At 34.6% G+C, this 21,977-nt stretch overlaps 1 protein-coding gene across 9 annotated transcripts in view; it reads right to left on the bottom strand.

Annotated features, from left to right (window-relative positions):
- The window catches only part of NOL4 (nucleolar protein 4), a 387,024-nt gene that overhangs the window by 246,962 nt on the left and 118,085 nt on the right, over nucleotides 1–21,977 (bottom strand). For all 9 annotated transcript variants that reach the window (XM_050767257.1, XM_050767246.1, XM_050767248.1 and 6 more), the window contains one exon: nucleotides 17,585–17,717. In XM_050767257.1, coding sequence (XP_050623214.1) covers nucleotides 17,585–17,717 — 133 coding nt within the window. The remainder of the gene's footprint in view (nucleotides 1–17,584; nucleotides 17,718–21,977) is intronic.

Below are 21,977 nucleotides of genomic sequence, written 5' to 3'. Positions count from 1 at the left end.
CAGTATCTTCTGTCAGGATTCTACCACCACCACTCCTTTCTCTCTAGGAACCTAAATAACAATATTTTGTGAGTCTTGGGAAGTGTGGGTTGGCAGAAAAAGGAGGCCAGTGTATTCTGCCCTAATTATCCCCAAGGAACAGTAACTTTCACATCATATGTCTATCATTGTTAAATCTGCTGCTGATGACCATGAACTTTTCGAGGCTTCCAGGTGACAGATTCAGGACTTCTGTGTCCCAATTAAGGAGATTCTCTCAGTTCACCAAACCTCCCAGCTGCTTCTCCTTGCCACTCCATCCTGGGCTGGAGTGTATATCTGTGAAATTTTCCTTTAGTGTAAGTACCTAAATACCTCATGCCATTGTCACTGAACCCTTCAGGTGCCATGTTGGACAAATGAGGCTAGCAGTCTTCCTGACTACACCTTGAGTAATGAGACACACACTTGCTCTGATCTTGTGCCTTCAAGGATATACCAACTACCCTGCCACAGGGACCACATCCACTATACTCTTCCCAGTGAGCATTGCATCTTATCTCTCCAAATTGGTCTTTCTCACACACATATGATTGAATGATTAACTTCTTTTGAAGAAAAAAAAAGTTCTTATGTAATTACGCATTCTTGTCCCTTCTATAATTTATTCATTCAGACTTTCAGGTTTTTGCTCCTATTTAAAGCCAAGTTTTTATAATTCTATTCTTTGCCTGCGTCTTGCAAGTAAAAGTCATGGTTTTAAAGATATATATATCTATACTATTAATTTTTAAATATCTACTTAAGCACTCAAAAGTAAAGCAATTGATTGTTGCTTCTTTCTATACCAGACTTAGCCTAAGAGCTGTTTATTGGGAAAACCCTGAATTCTGCTTAAGGGAGATGTGGTAAGCAGAAGTAAAAGGCATTGAAAAACCAAGCATACATAATGCCAAAATATTGCCCTGTTGTACCACAACAATTTACAAGCCTTGAGGCCTTGACACATTCTATTGCTTCTGCCTTATGTGTTCCTGTGCCTTTTGTCACCTGTGAAGTGTCATTCATACTCTGGATCTCTGTCCCTTACACTGAGAAGCATTTGCAACTCCTCCATCCTCAAGTCAAACTGTAGCCACTGCTAGACTCTCTCATAAGACTCCTCTTCAAGTTTGTAGTTATACATATAGTCCTATAGTTATCTAATGGCCTCACACCAGCAACCACATTACATATCAGCTGCAAGAGTGTGGGCCTCTTCTATTTTGCACACTGCTGAATCTCCAGCCCTGCATATAGTTCTGGCACATAATAGGTGGTCAATAACATTCTGGTGTAAATGACTTTATCACCTAATAAGTTCCTATGGATTCCAATGTTAATAAGGCATATATTGCTCCTAATTGAAATGAAGGGTTCATAGGCTAACATGTAAAGCGGCATGCACCAGGGCACACAGATTATGTCACAGAACTGGGATCTAAACTTTGATACTGCGAAGGCTGGGCCACTGCTCTGTCCATTGTACTACATCCTTGTCCATCATATTCATCCTTTTTTAAGAGATGGGCTCTTGCTACATTGCCCAGTCTGGCCACAAACATCATCTTTAATAACAGTTTAGGATGTGCTTTATAAAGAAGTCTTAGAAAACACATATTTAACTGGGTAAAGCATCATTGTTAGTGACAAAAAGAAGCACGGTTTAACGGAAAGAAAATAAAATGTAAGGTTTAGCTTTGAAATGGGAATAATGTGTGATATAAGATACTATTTTGATTGTTAAACTACACTATAGTCATTATTGTAATAGTACCTCAATTGGTTAAAAAAAAACAGTTTTCAAAGGAAAAAGCCAAAGTATCTAGTCTATCTGGAACTTATTTATAAAATTTTCATACCCAGAATAACATTCTGCAGTCTTCTTTTTAAGAAATTAGAAGATGGCCCTTTATCTATTGATGCAAATGCAGAAGCTGGCCTATTTGCAGACTGGCTGGCTGATAAGCCTTATAAAACATATAGAGCTATAAAGCGTTCACAATCGTTAGACAGAAAATATGCCTAAGTGGTAACTGAGTCTATTATTAACTTCTCAATTTACTAAACATAAGTTCTCAGGACCACAATATCTCTTAAGCACTTTTAATGAATTTTATTGGTCTAGTTTCTTTTTTTCCACAAATGCAAGTAACTTCAATTAATAATACTAAGACTTCTTTTGAAGTTTGGTATTTCATTTTGAAAAGTTTGCTCACATTTGTGTAGGACTGAATATACTTGATAAGTCTACTTAACTATAATCTGGATAATTTCCATGTTATACATTTTAATATCTTTTAAAATGTTTTAATTGGATTGAAATGACTATTACTGTTATGTATGTTATTTTAAGACATGTGACTTGTATAAATTGATAGCTGAAAATAGCCTATTTTTCTGGATGCTTTATGTAGGAAAATGGTACTCTTCATCAAAAACATATATTTTATTGTATGTCACACAAAGCAAGGCTGAATAGTTATAAAACAAAAAGCTTATAAGATAAGGTACATCTCTATTGACATGAGTGGATGGTCATGAATGAAGAGTGTTTTTCTTTTCCTTCCATCATAGCTTGGTCTTATTATTTAGAATAAAGCCCAGTAAAATGAAATGAGAAGATACGAAATAATAAATGCAGCCAAAGAGGGCAGCCACATTTTCCTATTGTCCTTTCCAGACAAAGGAGAATTGGAGGGAATGAATGAAACTGTCAAAAGTCAATTACATATTTAACAGATATACGAAAATATTAATTTTAAACACAGGGCAATTATTGTCAAGAGAGATTATTGAACAAACAGAATTTAGGTTTGCTGCTCCTGTTTTAGAGAGCTAGGCTGAACCAATAAATTTCAATGGTTACAAATAATATTTTAATTTCTTTATAAAAATGCAAAGAGGATACATGCATGATAATAGGAAGTTATGGGAAAACATCTGTAAGTGGTTATTATAGACAGATTATAAAAGCACAAGCTGTATAAAAATGTTAGCTATATTACTAATTTTCTGTTTAGAAAATAGGAACATAATGGAATGGTTGAGCCTGAAAGCATAAAACAATAGATGTGAACAAGCATAAGCTATAGGATATAATAAATGCAATGGTTACACAGATGGACTTGTGGCAACTTAGAAACTCATGCTTAAAGCCATGGGCATCAGAACCAGAAGACTGTGTTCCAATCCTGTTTTTACTACTTAGTAGTTGTGGTGATGACAGGCTAGTAAATTAGCCTCAGTTTCCTCTTGTATACAAAAAAAAGAAAAAAGAAAAAGTCTACCTCAAATGGCTCTAATGTTAGACCTAAAACCATAAAAAGCCTAGAAGAAAACCTAGGTAATACCATTCACGACATAGGCATGGGCAAGGACTTCATGTCTAAAACACCAAAAGCAATGGCAACAAAAGCCAAAATTGACAAATGGGATCTAATTAAACTAAAGAGCATCTGCACAGAAAAAGAAACTACCATCAGAGTGAACAGACAACCTACAGAATGGGAGAAAATTTTTGCAATCTACTCATCTGACAAAGGGCTAATATCCAGAACCTACAAAGAACTCAAACAAATTTACGAGAAAAAAACAAACAACCCCATCAAAAAGTGGGTGAAGGATATGAACAGACACTTCTCAAAAGAAGACATTCATACAGCCAACAGACACATGAAAAAATGCTCATCATTACTGGCCATCAGAGAAATGCAAATCAAAACCACAATGAGACACCATCTCACACCAGTTAGAATGGCAATCATTAAAAAGTCAGGAAACAACAGATGCTGGAGAGGATGTGGAGAAATAGGAACACTTTTACACTGTTGGTGGGATTGTAAACTGGTTCAACCATTGTGGAAAACAGTATGGTGATTCCTCAAGGATCTAGAACTAGAAATACCATATGACCCAGCCATCACATTACTGGGTATATACCCAAAGGATTATAAATCATGCCGCTATAAAGACACATGCACACGCATGTTTATTGCAGCACTATTCACAATAGCAAAGACTTGGAACCAACCCAAATGTCAATCAGTGACAGACTGGATTAAGAAAATGTGGCACATATACACCATGGAATACTATGCAGCCATAAAAAAGGATGAGTTCGTGTCCTTTGTAGGGACATGGATGCAGCTGGAAACCATCATTCTCAGCAAACTATCACAAGAACAGAAAACCAAACACCGCATGTTCTCACTCATAGGTGGGAATTGAACAATGAGATCACTTGGACTCGGGAAGGGGAACATCACACACCGGGGCCCATTATGGGGAGGGGGGATGGGGGAGGGATGGCACTGGGAGTTATACCTGATGTAAATGATGAGTTGATGGGTGCTGACAAGTTGATGGGCGCAGCACACCAACATGGCACAAGTATACATATGTAACAAACATGCACGTTGTGCACATGTACCCTAGAACTTAAAGTATAATAATAAAAAAAATGTTAAAAAAAACTTTAAAAAGCTAATTCATCAAACAGTGCTTAGCATTCAGTACAGTCAAGAAATTTTAGTTCTCGTCATCATCTGTCCTTTGAGTTAAAAATAATTTGATTTTATATGGTTGAATTGGATGAGAGTTTATATGGATTTTATTGACTCTAAAATAGAATTCTGCACACAATATTTTAGATAAACAAACTACTGGTTCTGCTGGCATTCTTTAAGACAGTAGGCATGTCCTCACAGAGACCGCTTTAGAACCCCGCATCAGCATTCAGTGCACTAAACTCCACTGTCCCTATACTGATAACCTGATTTTTCTTGATTGCTTTATCACAGATTTGAATAAAGACAGAGCTATGCAGTGATGAGTTGCACCTTTTATTCTGTATGGCACCAGGATTAATTCTCCACGACATTGTTACACCATAACAATAATGACATGTTAGAGAAATAACCCCATACAGAGAGATGGGCTGATTGATGATATTTCACTGCCAGAAACCCTCAAAATTTCTAAAATGTATATGAACATTTAAGGTTGCCAAAGACATAGCAATGCAGTGGTTGAAGGAAATCCCAAGAAATACTCCAGTACCTCAAAACATCAGGAAATATTTTATGAAAAGTGACTGAGGGAAATTAAAAATTATTGTTGAAACAGCTAAAGCTTGCACACTCTCTCTGTCTCTGTCTTTACATATACACATACCCACACATACCCACACATGTACATTCAAAATGGATCAGGGATAACGGTCCTTATGAATGAGATTCTTCACAGAGGAAAAAGAAGGATGTGATAATTTAACAATATGTTGGCAATATTCGTGAGCTTTCATGTTGACTACAGTTTCTTGAAAATGGCATGACAGATTGGGAGGAAAAGGGAAAAAAACTCTGAATGACTCCTGCAGTCAGGATGGGAGGGAGAAACTAGAAGAGTGGAAAGTCTGTTCTTTCAGGAATCACCTTGGTTTTCTAAGGAAGGGCCAGCGGGGAGAAAAATGGTGGTATTTCCATTGCTCTTTAATTCCTTTCTCTAGTTTAAGAAAGCACTAAATCAGTTTAGAGATGTACAGAAAATGAGACGAGATAAAATGTTAGGAACAAGAAAGAGAACCCTAACAGGGTGAACACACAGATGGTTCTGGAACTATAATAAAGTTTAGAGAGAGATTATCTAAAGCTTCTCATTTACAAATATAGAAAAGGTTGCCCAAAGTTGTTAATAATACTTAAATAATGTTGCAGAACTAGTTACTGGCCAAGCTAGTGTCATTATTTATGATTGAGAGGTCCTTCATGCTGTCTTCTTAATGAATTCACCTTAACATACCAAAGTTACTAATTATTTTATTGCTTCCTAGTAGATTTTGGATGTCGATAAGGAAGAATTCATAGGCTTCAGGAACCCCAAAGTAAGATATAAAAAGGACAGAATATTCATCCATGGACATTGTTGTTGTTTCTTTCTGTTTGTTTTTCTTTTAGCAGTCAGGCCCTTCTTCCTTAGGGCTCCTGCGGTTTGTTGGGGGTTCACTCTAGACCCTATTCACCTGGGCCCCTCTTGCCCCTGGAGGTATCACCAGTGGAGGCTGCAGACCAGCAAAGATGGCAGCCGGCTTCTTCCTCTGGGAGTTCTGTCCCAGAGGGGCACCGACCTGATGCCAGCTGGAACGCTCCCGTATGAGGTGTCTGGAGAGTCTTGTTGGGAGGTCTCACACAGTCATGAGGAACTGGATCAGAGACCCACTTAAATAGTCAGTCTGGCTGCTCCCTGGTGGAGTGGGTGTGCTGTGCTGGGTGGAATCCCCCTGCTCTGGGCTGCCCCGACTCTGCAGAGCCAGCGACAGGAAAGACTAGGACTGCTGATCCAAGATACAGTGGCCACCCTTCCTCCTAGGGGCTCCTCTTAGGGATATCAGAGTTCTCTCCATAAATCCCTGGCTGGTGATGCTGAAATTGTTGCAGGGAGGCCCCGCCCATCAAGGAGAAGGAAAGCAACTGCCTATATAATATTTGGCAAGAATAACTGAGTCTAAGGGTTGAGTGCATTTGACTATAGAAGTAAGCAGATGGGGAAGAAGTTTCAAAACACTTTCAATTCAAAAAGTATTTAGGTTTCATTGTATTTTAAATACTGTGTGTGGCTCCAAAGGGAGTATGCAAGGACACATTAGATATACTTTGCTTTTTATTCCCAAATCACTCCCAATCAAGTGGAGAAATGAGACTGATAAGAAAATAATTACTGTAAATTTATAATAATTATAATGAGATAGCCTTTCAACCCCTTTCTTCAATACTTTCCAACTGTTCTTTCTTTATGTCACCCACAATCTAAGATCCCTGTAAACCCAGTAAATAAAGATTTTCATGGTCAATTTACCCCTACGCGGTAGTTGATTTATCTGTCTGCACAGCTGCCATGCAACACGAGCTTCAAAGCCCTATTAAACACTGAAATTGCTTTTGCCTAAAGGCTAAAGCTGTTTTTAAAAGAAGTAATAGCTAGCTGACCCAAATTAGTACAAGAAAGTTATAAAGAAACGCAGCATGGTGTTCAGTTTATGGTAAGTGTTTATTAAGGCTAGTAAGGTGATAGTAAAAACAAAAACAGACGAAAAAGACAGTTGTTCAAGACTTTCAGGTTGGAAATGCAGGTGATCTGATTCTATAATATAACTGGACATATAAATTGATAGGTTCAAAATTTATTTCAATAAATTCAGAAAGGATATGTATTGTCTAACATCTCTCCAGTGTTATGAGGCTTCTTAATTGTATTTATGCATTAACAGGCAGACAGAAATCCATATTTAAGGTTTAAAGGGTCTAGCATCTGCTATTTGGTCCTAACAGAACTTTGGTATCTCCTGGAGGTGCTGAAACTGATCGAACTTTGTATCCACATGAACATTCCTGGACTGGCAAACACTGTCATGAAGACAGTGACGAAACCAAAAGAGCAATATCTCAAAAGAAAGAACTCACCCAGCAGTAAAATTTCAAATTAATCTGATGTCTTTCACTGATCAGATTAGACTCTCCAAGGCAAGCGTGGAACCAAGCCAATTTCCCCTAGTTTCACAGAGGATCAGAACCGAGCTAAGATGGGACTGGTCTCTGGGGTGTGGCAAGTTTGAGCCTGAAATCAGTAAGCCAATTCTCTAAACAAGCACTCGTTTATATGAAAAAACACTTACATAATATGAGTAAAATATTGAAAGGCAGAATTGTCACTAAGAAAGGTAGAGCAAACTCCCAAATAAGTGGTCTTAAATGTAAAAAGAAAATAATATTCCCTATATACACATTTTACATAAATACGCAACTAAACATCATTTTTCATACTTTTATATGTAAGTCAAATTACATATAATTTTTCTTATATATATATGTAAGTCAAATTACATATAATTTTTCTCAGCTTTTCTTCTACTTTTGGAAACAGAACTACTGCTTAAAAGCAATTTCAGGCCGGGCGCGGTGGCTCAAGCCTGTAATCCCAGCACTTTGGGAGGCCGAGACGGGCGGATCACAAGGTCAGGAGATCGAGACCAGCCTGGCTAATACGGTGAAACCCCGTCTCTACTAAAAAATACAAAAAACTAGCCGGGTGAGGTGGTGGGCGCCTGTAGTCCCAGCTACTCGGGAGGCGGAGGCAGGAGAATGGCGTAGACCCGGGAGGCGGAGCTTGCAGTGAGCTGAGATGCGGCCACTGCACTCCAGCCTGGGTGACAGAGCGAGACTCCGACTCAAAAAAAAAAAAAAAAAAAAAAAAGCAATTTCAAATGATTAAATACTTACACATGAACACACACATACACACAAATAACAATATTACAAATGGATTTAACAATCAAAATTTCTTCCAATTCATAGTAACATTCCTTCAAATTACTTGTTTTCTTTATATTACTTATCAAGGTAGTCTATACTTCTGCAAATTATTATACAATTATTTGTAGAGTAACTGCCATAAAGGAGAGCTTTCTAAAAGCTTCATCAGCTTAACTAATTCAATTCAGAATATTTAAACAAATTCATCATGTGAATTATTTTTAATAAGGCATTAAAACAACTTGAATTAAGAAAAAACAGCAGCACTGGATCATTTTTAGGTATTTTAAGTCCAGAAGTGTATGCAAATTAAAAAGTGAGAGCAAAAACACCGTTAGGAACGAATTCAATTTTCAAGTCAAATATTTTATTACATTTGTGTAAAAGAATCAACATCCTTTTAACAATTTTTGCTCTATCCCAAGTTTCCTAAGCAATTGTAAACACTGAAAGAAAACAAACCTGCACAAGAAAGAAAATGACTTACACAAGACAACATAATCTCTCCAGGGAATCTGGTGCTCAGCCTGAAAAACATGTTAATAGCTTTTCTAATTAAAATTCACCATCACAAAAAAAGTTAACCACTGAATTTAATTTCCTATTCAGTATAATGTTTTACAACACTTTTATTAAAAACATGTTTTATTAGATTTTCCATTGAAATTAAATGGTGAACAGTACACAGTTCTCGCTTTTACTGCTGGTTTATATGCTTTAATAATTACATAAAACTATCTTATTCAGCCAAATTAAATGCAATTTTAGCCACAAGCCTATTTTCACTAAAACTTTATTCACATATAAACTGGGCAGTAAAAAATGCATTGCAAAAGAGTATTTCATGTGTGTTTGTGTGTGTGTTCTAAAGTCCAGTGTATGCAATGTTCATATACATAAGTTTGAAAACAGACTGTAAAATTTCTTAGAGTAGGAGTATTTTCTAAAGTTATAAAATAACTGTCATATATGGCAATTGTCATAACTAAGAAAACAGAGCAACTTGAAACATATACAAACACATACTTATACTAGGAATGAACTTACATGCTATTCCTCACTCAAAAAGTAACTCAGAAGTTATTGGTAACAACATTTGAGCATAAAGTGCACCAATGTGACTTAATCCCCTTTAGACCTACTGCCATTTTGACACTCCAGAACAGTTGGGTAGAATAGTAAAGAATATCTTCACAAGCATAGTGTGGAAAATTGGTTCCCATACTTATATCTCACACAATTGTCTTAGTCATCCCATCTGAGATGGGTCCCATGAATTGGCATTTTTAAAATAAATTCCCAATGTCGGAGTTTCAGGAGGCTAGTTTAGCACATAATCTGAATTAGGATATTAGAAAAAGTGAAACTCCAACAATCATATCTGTTTATGTACTTATTTATCTCACAATCAGATTGCTATTTTTGTTAACTTACTCCCTTATATGTTTCCACTGAAAAGAGGACTGTGATAATTTACGAGTGTACAAGTCAAGATATACACAATGTACATATGTGAGCATCATTGCTGTCTGAAACAGAAATGCATCTCAATTTCAAAAACACTTTGTTTCCATATCTTTCATATTCTAGTTTAAGCTGTTTTAGAGCTTGAACCATTAATTTAAATCAAGGAAGTGTGGCAATTTCATATGATTCAATCTAATATGCAATGGTCATGCTTGTAAATCCATTGTCCAACTTATGCTAGAATTTAATATGTATTAGTTGAGTGAATAATGAAATATTGGACCTCACACCATTTACCCTTGTCCTAAGTATACCCAAGGATCCAAGTGAGTTACCTTTTAGAATTCTATCTTTGAATGGTACATTTGCCTTTTTTTTTTTTTTTTTTGGCTACCTAGCCTCTGACTATGCTTAGCTATTTTTGGTGAATTCTATTAATATATCATATATGTCTTAGTGGGAGACAAAGATTTTTACTATGGAAGCCAAAAGTCTCAAAGGACCATGGGAAAATATTTAATATAGAAATATTTTAAATGGATTTTTTAATAGCCCAACTTTAGAATTCAGCATTCTAGGGAGGCTGAGGCAGGAGAATCGCTTGAACCCGGGAGGCGGAGGTTGCAGTGAGCTGAGATCATGCCACTACACTCCAGCCGAGGTGACAGAGCAAGACTCTGTCTAAAAATAAATAAATAAATAAATACATTTTTAAAAAGATTCCAGTGTTCTATGGATTATTATTTGGGAATATTGCCCCAGATTAGTATGTTATCTTGCAAAATATCACGCAACCCTGAAGGCAGGAGTCTAACTCTAGATTTTAGAGGTGGATATTTGTTCTTGTCATTTCTATAGTCTAGCCCTTGAAGGACTAAGTAGACATCAGTAAGATTCAATTTTTGCCCAAAGATATTCAAAGCAAGATATCTAAGATAATTTTCTAAGGTTTGGAAACTGTCTTCTAATATTTTGACCCTGAGAACCACAATGATTTGATAGAAAATGTGACTTTATTCAAAGGCAAGCAATTCAAATCATTAGAATGCAGAATGTTAGCCTTTCCTTTAATTTACCTAAATATATTTATAACATTATTTCACATAATTTTAATTATTATTTAATTTGAAACTAATTACCTATTCTTCAGAGTGAAGTAAGACCTAAAGGTCTTCAAAGTTTATTATAATTAACCACAATGTGTAAGATAAATAAATGTGTATGTATATATATACACACATATATATTTATGCTATACTTTCATATTTGTATGCAAGTTAGCCCTAAATTTCAATTCAATTTTTTTCCTGCTTAGCAAACACAGGCTGACCAATTGAAGCATATCAAAACATTTTTATAATATAAATAATATGAGAAAAGGAGATTTTCTCCAATTCTGGCAAATGAAATATTTATTTCTAAATACTAATAGAATTATCAAGTACATCTTTGAATGGAAAAATTTCCTTGAAAATAAATATATATATTTTTAAACCTGTCATTAGTAGAAGTAAATATTGATGAACTAGCCCTTTAACAGAACTGTTGGCCAGGCAATGTGGCTCACGCTGATAATCTCGACGCTTTAAGAGGCTGAGGTGGGAGGATCACTTGAGCCCAAGAGTTTGAGACAAGCCTGAGCAACATAGCAATACCCCATCTCTACAAAAACAATTTAAGAATTAGCCAGCCATGCATACAGTGAGCTGTGATCGTGTCACTGCACTCCAGTCTGGGTGAAAGTGATATTATCCAGGGGAGAGAGAGAAAGAGAGAGAGAGAGAAAGAAAGGGAGAACCTCTTAATTTCCAAGTCCTTCTCCCTCTTTTATTGTGTCTAGATATTACCACATCCCATTGCTTGGCATACAGACATTGCTTACACTGCTTGTTAAACACTTCAATATATAAACAATACACTGATCCAACAATGAAGTACTAAACACTGCAGGAAAAAAAAAAAAACTGTGTTAAAAAATGTCTGTTACTCCACTGAGTCAACTGACCTGATAATCAAGGGACATTGACCGTGCTCTCCGAAAAGCAATTTATTCTGTGATGTTATGACCGAAATCATAGAAAATAAGGTTTAAAAAGAAACGCATACTTTTTAAAACTATAATCCCTTACATTTATAGCTGATTAAGCTGACATACAGAGAATTTAAGGGTATGCCTCAACATTCCTTTGTATTCCTATTATCTTTTTCAAAAATGCAAATATATATAAATTGTTGCAATTGAAAAATACATAAATATATTGGTAATATCTAATAATCTTTCTAATTATTTGTGCTTAAAAAAAGAATAATTACTCCCTTACAAAATATCAATAGTTTACATTAAAGTGTTAACTCAGAAAAGTGATTAAAACGGTTCTGAGAAAAGTATCCTTCTATAAAATGAAGAGAAACGTTTATTTTGAACTGAAACTTTAAGTCTGTTTCTAAATCTGACACTTTTCTTTTGCCACATATCTTTTCAAAAATAAACACAGACAAGGAATGAACATCAGCTGTTTTAGAAGGTACAAATTCATAATAAACTAAGTAATTGATTTAGGAAAGGGAATAATTTTTTGAGCTAATCCATGCTGCCATAAATGTCTAGGATCTGAGATTCAAACACAGAAGCTCAAGTGACAAAATTTCTGTTTCTAATCCATTTAAATGGATGGCAGAACAAGAACGCTTACAATTTGCTGAATATTTGAAGGATGCCTTTAGCTGTTAGGCCTCGAGATGCTTTTTGAAATTCTGTGAACCGAGCCATTGCATAGCAAAGCTTCCTTCATAATAAGCTCCTTATATTCCACAACACCTTCAAGGTGTTGTGCTTTTACTCATGCTTTCATGAGTAAAGCAGATGTATATATAACCTTTAAATGATTTAAACTTAAAAACATTATTTTAAGTCTGTAAAAAAAAAAATTTAAATAGCTCAACATAGTTTCCTCAAAACCAAAAATGAGAGTAAAATGCTGTTTATGCAAATATTCAGTTTCTATGCATTTTTTGCCTTTATGTTTTTATTGAGTTAGGGAAATATTATAAACCTAAAAAAGGCAAAAGAAGCAGAATACTATATATTAATCCTGAAGCATTCTTCTCATTACAAATTCTTCATTCCGGTTTGTGTCTTCTTGACCTTTATCTAATTGTCTAGCCTGGGGAAAAATATTTTTCTTCTTTTTCTCTTTTTCTGAGTGTATATATATCTCTCTATATAGATACATATTTCCAAAACAATGCACATTGGATAGTCTTCTTTCCCTTTGTTTTTAATGAATACCTTTCAAATTTTCTACAACCATAGTGAAATAAAAATTGTGAAAAAAATAACTTATTTTACTCTTCATTTTATATGGTGCCCAATAAGGACATTTTAATGCCTACCTGTTATAATTATTAGAAAGGATTCATAAAAATCATAATGTCCTACTTCAATTTCTCTAAATAAAATCTTAAGTTAATCACTTAATGTTAAAAAAAAACAACATTTTTAATTTAACTTAAAAAAATTTGTATTGTTTAGATTTTCAAAATATTAAACAGGGATTTCAGTCAACTGTTAAAATAGGAATTTCTCCTATAGTTTTTCCAGACTTCAGACACATTCAACCAATGGGTGCAGAGAACGGAGTTTAACTGCCAGTCAAAATAAAATAATGATCTATATCTACACTGTCTGACACAGTAGCCACCAGCCACGTGTAGCTATTTAAATTTGAATTAAAATTAAATTACAATAGCTTCTCAGTCACACTAGCCATATTTCAAGTACTCAATAGCCACAATGTGGAGAGTGACTATCATTTTGGACAGTGTAACTAAAGAACTATTCTGAGATTGCAGAAAGTCCACTGGATACTGATTCCTAGACTTTTCTTCAGCCCCTACTTCTCAACATTTCTCTCCACTGTGTCTCCTCAATCCCCATCATACTGGATTCTTGCACAGACCCTTATTCTCTACCTATACCATTTGTTTTCAACTTAGAGTAATTTTGTCCCACAAGGGATATTTGCAACATCGGAAGACATTTTTATTTGTCACAGTTGGGAGAAGGGGAACTACGAACATGCAGCAGGTAGAGGCCAGCAATCTGCTAAACATTATGCAATGCAGAGGACATCCCTCTCCAACAAAGAGTTGTGTGTCAATAGTGGCAACACTGAATTTGATACATATTCCTTAAAATTATGTGTTATATGAGGTAGGTCCCATGCCTTTTTTTTTTCTCACTGTGATACGCACACACACACAAACACACACACTCACCCCTAATATAGGAGGCTCTAAAAGAAAGGTAATGTTAGACAAATAAATCAAGATACAGAAGAGCATAAATGACATAATTCTAGGTATTTGATGACAAAATTTTCTGAGTATGTATATGGTTGTGTATTTGTAAACAGGAAAAAAAGAAATTTTACAGAAGGTTGTCAATATGGATTACTTAGGAGAGTACCATTGTCAGAAGGAAGGACAGAAGAAGATAAATATGTAAAACTTATGTTACAAAATATAATCATTCTGAAAAGTTATATTTTAATCATTTAAATGATACAGCATATAAGAACTATCTCAAATGAAGCCAATGAAAGGAAATCTGTAAGCAAGTGAAGACTCATTACTTGATATGGTATTTTCATTCTAGAACAGAAACAGCTAATAAGTGAGAAAAATAATGCAGTTTCATACAGTGATAAATCCTCTGAAGAATGTTAACAATTAGGAAATAGGTAAGGGGAGATATTCCTGACCTCAGGAAAGATGTCAGGGCTTGGAGAAATAAATTTGGGATTCATCTAGGTACAGATGGTGTGGAAAGCGACATGATTAGATGTGGTGTCCTAGGGAGTGAGAATAAGGAAGAGAGAGTTGAAGCCTTCACTCTGGCATCTATGGAATAGAACATGGAAAAGGAGCCCACAGAGATGAATGACACAGAAATCACACCAGAAAAAAAAAAAAAATAGGGAGTGTTGTCCTTAAACATTAGTGTTGAAGGAGATGAGGACTAAGGGTTGACCAATGAATTAAGCAAGAAGAAGCCTGCTGGTGATGTTCACAAGAACAAGTGAAGTCGGTGGCAAGGATGAAAGCCTACTTGAGATGAGCCAAAAAGGGTAGGGTGGAAATAATGGGACAACTCTTTCAGAGTTTCACTATAAAGTCTTTTGCAGGGGTGGTGCAGAGAAATAGGGCAATGAATGAAGAGGTGCAATGGGATATGATATGATTAAATGTTTCTGTCCCATCCAAAATTGATGTTGAAACTTAATCCCCAACATAGCAGTATTAAGAGGTATGGCCTTTAGGATGTGTCAGTCTCATCTCATGAATAGGATTAGGTGCCCTTACAAAATGGCTTGAGAGGCCAGCCACAGTGGCTCATGCCTGTAATCCCAGCACTCTGGGAGGCCGAGACAGGCAGATCACTTGAGGTCAGGAGTTCAAAACCAGACTGGTCAACATGGTGAAACCCCATCTCTACTAAAAATACAAACAAAAAATAAATTAGCTGGGCATGGTGGTGTGTGCCTATAGTCCCCGCTACTCGGGAGGCAGAGGCAAGAGAATTGCTTGAACCTGGGAGACAGAGGTTGCAGTGAGCCAAGATCACACCACTGCACTCCAGCCTGGGCAACAGAGCAAGAATCCATCTCAAAAATAAAATAATAAAATAAAATAAAATAAAATAAAAGGGCTTGACAGAGGAGTTTAACCCTCTTTGGATCCTGCCAGCATGAGAGGATATGGTGTTCCTTCCCTTGGGAGGATTCAGCAATAATGCACTATCATGGGAGAACAAGCTCTTCCAGACACTGAACCTACTAGCACCTAGATCTTGGACTCCCAGATCTTGGACTCCAGAACTGTGAGAGATAAATTTCTGTTCTTTATAAATGATCCAGTCTCAGGTATATGGTTATAGCAGCACAAACGGAAAAAGACAAAATCAATGGAGGCATTTTAAAGAAGATATTTATCAAATTATGTTTGTATGTAGATTCTAATAATCTAGCAGAGTGAGGAAAACCTCTAATGCAGGAGAAAGAGGAGGGATCATTGCAAGAGAAAACTCAGCAGGAAATGTAAGAAAAAAGTATCTGATATGTAAGGCAAGGAAGGGTTAGGCCTAGGTTAGAAAAGGAACAACTAGGTAGGTGATTACCCTTGAAACATTCATCAATATATCATGAGAAAGTGCTTTTCCCTAAGAGTACATAATATTTGGAGTTATTCCACTGCATTTGATTAAAATCAATATAGATTTATATCACAGCAGCTGGCCATAGCCAAAGACCCGCAGCTTGCAGTTTCAGTCAAGTAAACAATTTCCATGATGATAGACATCCTCTACATTCTCTATACATCCTCTACATTATCTATATTCCTTAAAATTAGGGACTAAGATGGTTAGGAGATACCTAAGTTAAATGCATAAGCAAATTAATGGAGTGATGCACATTACTAAGAATATTTCAGTTATTCTATGATCTTGGTGCTATACAACGGCCATTGAAAAATACAAAATCTGAGGAATGCCTACTCATGTTTTAGAAGAAAAGAGAAAATTTATATCTAAATCAGAAAAACTTCATTCGTATAATATTTCCAAATAAATGGCTTTTCTACTACAATAGCTATTTTAGCACATAGCAAGTAAGATACAATCTTAAAGTCACTGATAATCAATGCATTCCTCATTTTCTTATAACTCAAGCTAACAAGGACACCACCATCTTTTAAGATTCATCTGAAATGAGAAAAAGAAAAGCCCCTCTGTTCTTGGACGTTTTTTATGCTTCAAACTAGGGATTTCTTATGCCTTACCAACACAAACAGAACACAAATAGCAGCTAGAAATATAGCAATCTTTTGCAACCAGTTTGTAATAGCAACTGTCAGAGAAAGCAAAGGTTTTTTTCAGTATCTATAAATGTAAGTACAAAATTCTTCAATCAAAAAGTTCATATAAACTTGTTAAATATAGAAATAATAAACAAATTTTGAATATAATTGGCCAATTTCTCTTTTTGTCCACAATTACCGAAATAAGTCAAATTTACTTGTATGCATAATTTTATATTTACAAAGAGAAAAATCTACAAAGGTAGTTTTGAAAGATCTCCAAAAATTTTAGGCCTACAATGTTAGCATGACATCTACTTTCTCTATGTATCTAGCTTTCTTCCTATCAAGAACAACAGGCTGATTCCGAAATCTTTAATGAACCCAGGAATAAGAGATCATGAGCTTTCTTTCCTTAACAGCTGAATAAAGTAGTTCAAAATCACAGCAAAATATTGTCTTACTCAGCACTACTGCTCTGGTAAAATTTCCTTTAATATCTAGTGATTCTTAGTTGAAACTTGTCTTTTACATAAAAGAAAAACATCCAAGTTAATCTTTTGATCACATTTAAATGCTTGATTTAGTCAGAAGGATGACAGCCCAAGATTTCAAAGCTAGAAAATATTATCACAGAAACCAAACTGTATTGATATAACACATACTTTAAGTTCAAGGAGCAAAACGTGAATTAGCTTGAATTTTATAACCAATATCTGCTTATAAATCAGTCTAACACCTTGGTTTTGAACAAAGTTTTGAATTACAAAATAGTGAAGTGGATGACACAACCTAAATAATAGAGAAAAGTTCCCATAGAAACACGCAGATTTTTAAAAATTGACACAAGAATTAAGAGGTAGTTGTTTCCATGCATTCTGACTCGTTTTTTGGGGGTTGTTTTGCTTATTTAGTCAAACTGAAAGGCTTACCATCTTGCTGGCCATGAAGATTCTGGGGACTTTGCATTCTTTCTTCAAGATTGGAGCTAAGATCAGAGTTCACAGCTGACATCCGTGTTGAATCACTCATGTCAAATTCATCACTTTCTATTGAACTTTCATCCTGAAAATAGTTTTAAAATATCATCAAGCATTTAAAAATATAATACATTTAAATAATAACCATTTTATCTACAAGGTCAATTGAAGTTTAACCAGTAAATGTTTACAGAATTCAGAAAAGTATGTTACAAACTAATGGATTTTTAAAATAACAAACAATGGAATAATTTCTCCCTTCAAGGAATTTCAAGACTTGTGAAATAATATGTCTTTATGTACGCCAATATTTTAAAGGTAAAAATATATACTTAGAGACAGTGTAGTTTAGGAATTAACCTGAATAAAGAAAGAATGATTTTATAGTAAATACTTTCTAAAAGAGTTAATCATAAAATGTAACATAAAGAGAAATACAAGTTTTGATTAAAAACTAAATGACCGAAAAATGTTGTAAGCAGAAATATTAGAATGCAGAAAGGGCTTTATAAAAATGTTTCATTGGCAAACATGATAGATTCTAATATAGCAAACTTATACATTAGGTTCAAAGTCCACATGTAATGGAGAGCAAGGTAATCTTAGTACACCCTTTCTTTCTTTGCAAGCAAATATAAATTGCACGGCAACCACAAAAAGGAGTTCTAGGTAAAATTGTGAATGAAACATGTATTAAAAGTCAGTTCATAAAATGGAATTACCAAAAGGCCACTTTGCTGAATGGCCAATTTATCAAATCTTTCCAAATGTTAAACCAAATCTAGGATATATTATTGCGGTCATTTTACTGAAGCAAACTTCATTTGGAGAACTGATTTTTGGACAAATGGTGTACTTATAAAGGCTGGAAGGCCCAGGAAACCTGTGCAAAATGTAAATGTTTAATCAAAATCTCTAGCTTTGACTTTAATTTGTAAATGTTTGATCTGAATGTTTAACACTAATGTAATAATCAGCAGTAGTAGTGCTATTTATGTTGCACACGTTATTTATGTTTCATTACAACCATGAATTAGCTACAAATTTGCAAACAATTTATAGATGAAGAAATTGAGGCATAGAGAAGTTAAATCATTTTCCCTGCTATTATATACTAGAACCAGTAGTCATATGAAGTCATCCAGACTCGAGGAAACAGCATCTTTGAATAGGAAGAATTACCTTGGTTTCATAAATGACATCTTGGCATTAGCAAAGAAGTTTCTATTATTAACGAACAAGACCATCCTGGTAGACTAATAAATTGGCATTCTGATTCTTAAGTCAGGCTCAGTGGTTTTGGCTGTGTTGTCTTTCCTTTAGCAAAGACTGGGTCATGCTTGGGCACACTGAGTAGCACTAGCTCTTCATTAAGTCCGTAAGGAAATGCCACTGTGTTAGATCTCTGGACAATCAGCCACATAGACTTCTCTTAGTTACATGCCCTCTCTCAATTCATTACGTTTACTCCAATTCTAAATTCTAGTGTGTGTGTGTGAGTGTGTGTGTGTTTGCGTGTGTGTGTATGCAAACATAAGAGACTTCAATGTGGACTGACATTATCAGTAATAACAATGTGGACTTGTTACTAGTGTCGATCATATACAAATACATACATATATACACACATTGATAGATGATACAGGTATCTATTACATACACTATATATACTTTCTGTGATGTCATAGTATTTTAGAGGATATTCTCAGAAGCCAGACTTCCTAGATTCAGGTCCATATTCTGCCAGTTATTAGATATGCTAGCTTAAGCAAGTTACCTTACTGTGCCTCAGTTTCTTTATCTATACAATAGAAATAAAAATTGTGCCAATCTCACAGAGTCATATGAGGAGTGAGGGAATGTACTATATTTAAAGTATCTAGAACAATGTCAGGTACATGATAAGCACAATAAAACTGTTTAATATTACTATATGGAATATACAATAAATTCTACAGAATATAATATTATGCACACTTATTACAGTATATGAACATATACAACAAAATATAGCACATTTCAATATAATGTAAAGGCAAACAAAATGTGTTACTAAAGTAGCTGTGTGTTTACATAAACACATAAACAGTCTTTATAAGTATTTGTTATAAAGGTCACAAAAAGCTAACTATAAGTAAGCTCGTAAAATATCATTTATATGGCGTATAAATATGTAAAATGTATACATATATGAGGATATGTATGTGTTGTGTATTTATGTTTAAAGAAGAGCTAAATATAAAGATTCAGGTCACAGACCCTGTTCTATGAAATGATTGTAAAAACAGCCACAGCATATTATGGAAAATCAATATATTTTTTTACTACCACTAAAATGTATGCTGACACTCTTGCCGGCATACATTTTAATAAATTCAGATGAGAGATTAAAATGTTTATGTAACCAAATGTATACTTATGTATTTTTGTAATTAAAAAAAACACCATGTTAAATTATTTATCATCATAAGTGGCTTAATGATTGAAAATATTTTAAATATTTTCTTCCACTATTACATATGAAATATAATTCATTTTCACAATTACATTCCTTATTAGAATCCAATTGTTACACATTTGCAAAAAGCTTTAATGAGAATAAGTGCATGTATTCATTCTGTATATTCTATTCTAATTAATAATTGATTAAATTATTGTTTTTAATAAAAGCTAGCAGAGGTATATGAAATATAAGCTTGTGCTTTTTTACCAACATAGAGATAATACTAATTATACTAGGAAGAAACTATTGAAAGTTTCTAAGATTAAGCAATCAGAAAACTTGACTGATGTGTTATTAAGTATTTTATTTATGATTATCTTTAGACCATTCATCTAATTTCTTTTCTCTATGAAATTCTATTTTGTTTGACAATCAGAAAAAACTCTCCACATCATACTGTGTGAGCTTATTTCTTACATGAGTAAAATCTCATGATAATGAAAGTCATGACCAGAGACCATAATAATTCTGCCTCCTTGAAACTTAATGTTTTAATATTAGAACAATTTAACTGTAACAAATAATTTTCTTTTCAGTCTTTTCCCTTTTAAACATGGCACTTATTTACTTTTCAAAAGCTTTGTTATTGAGCTTTTATTTCTATCTTCAGAAGTTGTTTGAAATGGAGACCGCTAATCTGCTCCATATTTCATTTTAGTTTCCAAGTTCCAGATATTACCTGTAAAGGGTCTCTACCATGTACCTTCTGATTTTCCCTGCTATTGTCCTGCCTGATTAGTTCAAAATTGTATTTTTCCATTTCCTAAACTGTGTAATGATAGTCTCTCAGTTAACTTATCCACATCCAATTTCTCTACACCAGTCCTGCCTATTAACTATTGCCAAATTAAGCTTCCCATTTCTGAACATGTCACTTCTCTGCTGATAAATTTGTAGCCCTATCCATTGTTTGTCAAAAAATGTGTATGCTATTCAGTCAAACATTTACAGTTTCCCCTAAGACTGTTTAGAAACCACTCCCACCAATCTTCTCTTTCTGTTGATTTTTTAAAACTTATCGTCTGCTCAAATCAAATTAAAGCTTATATTATCAGCATCTCTATGAAATTCATCATCTCAAACCTTAGTGTGCATGAGTGTAGATTCTGTTAAAAATTCATATCCCCTGGTCCCACATATCAGACCTAGAATTAGCATCTTTGGGGTGGTGTCCTGCTACATGTAGTTCAATGAGCTATTTAATGTTGGCTATCAGCCCAGTCCAGTGCTGTTCAAGAAAACATTGTGCAATGATGGAATTGCTCTATAATATTCTCTATTCAATAAGGTAAATACTAGTTGTATGTGGCTATTGAACATTTGAAATGTGGTAAGTGTGACTTAAGACCTGAATTTTTAGTTTTAGTTAATTTTAATTGATGTTCAGTTAAACTTAAACATTCACATGTGACTAATGACTACCATCTTGGGCAGTGCGTATCTGACAATCCTTTGTTGTGAGATCTTGAAAATATATTCAGTCATTCACTACTAGCAAACAGTAAACATTTTAATAGATAAATTGTTTCATATATCACATTCCATAGGATGAATTTCTAGTCAAGTAATATAAATATATTTGAAAAGTGTAATAATTATCATCAAATGATCCCCCAGAAAGTTTGCTCCAGTTTAAACCCTCACCAATCATTCATAAGAAGGTCAAATGATCTCATATTGGATACAGTATTTTGTAAAATCTTTACAAAATGTGGTAAGCCTCAAATAACAAGTTAATTCACTAAAATTGTATTTTGGTTAATATAAGAGGTTGAGGTTTTTTTAATGGTTATTGACCATGCAGTGGATAATTTCCAAAGATGGCTACTATGGATCCCTTCC

Source organism: Macaca thibetana, chromosome 18, assembly GCF_024542745.1.
Source record: "Macaca thibetana thibetana isolate TM-01 chromosome 18, ASM2454274v1, whole genome shotgun sequence".
Classification (NCBI taxonomy): domain Eukaryota; kingdom Metazoa; phylum Chordata; class Mammalia; order Primates; family Cercopithecidae; genus Macaca; species Macaca thibetana.
This window is presented reverse-complemented; position numbering and strand designations above follow the sequence as displayed.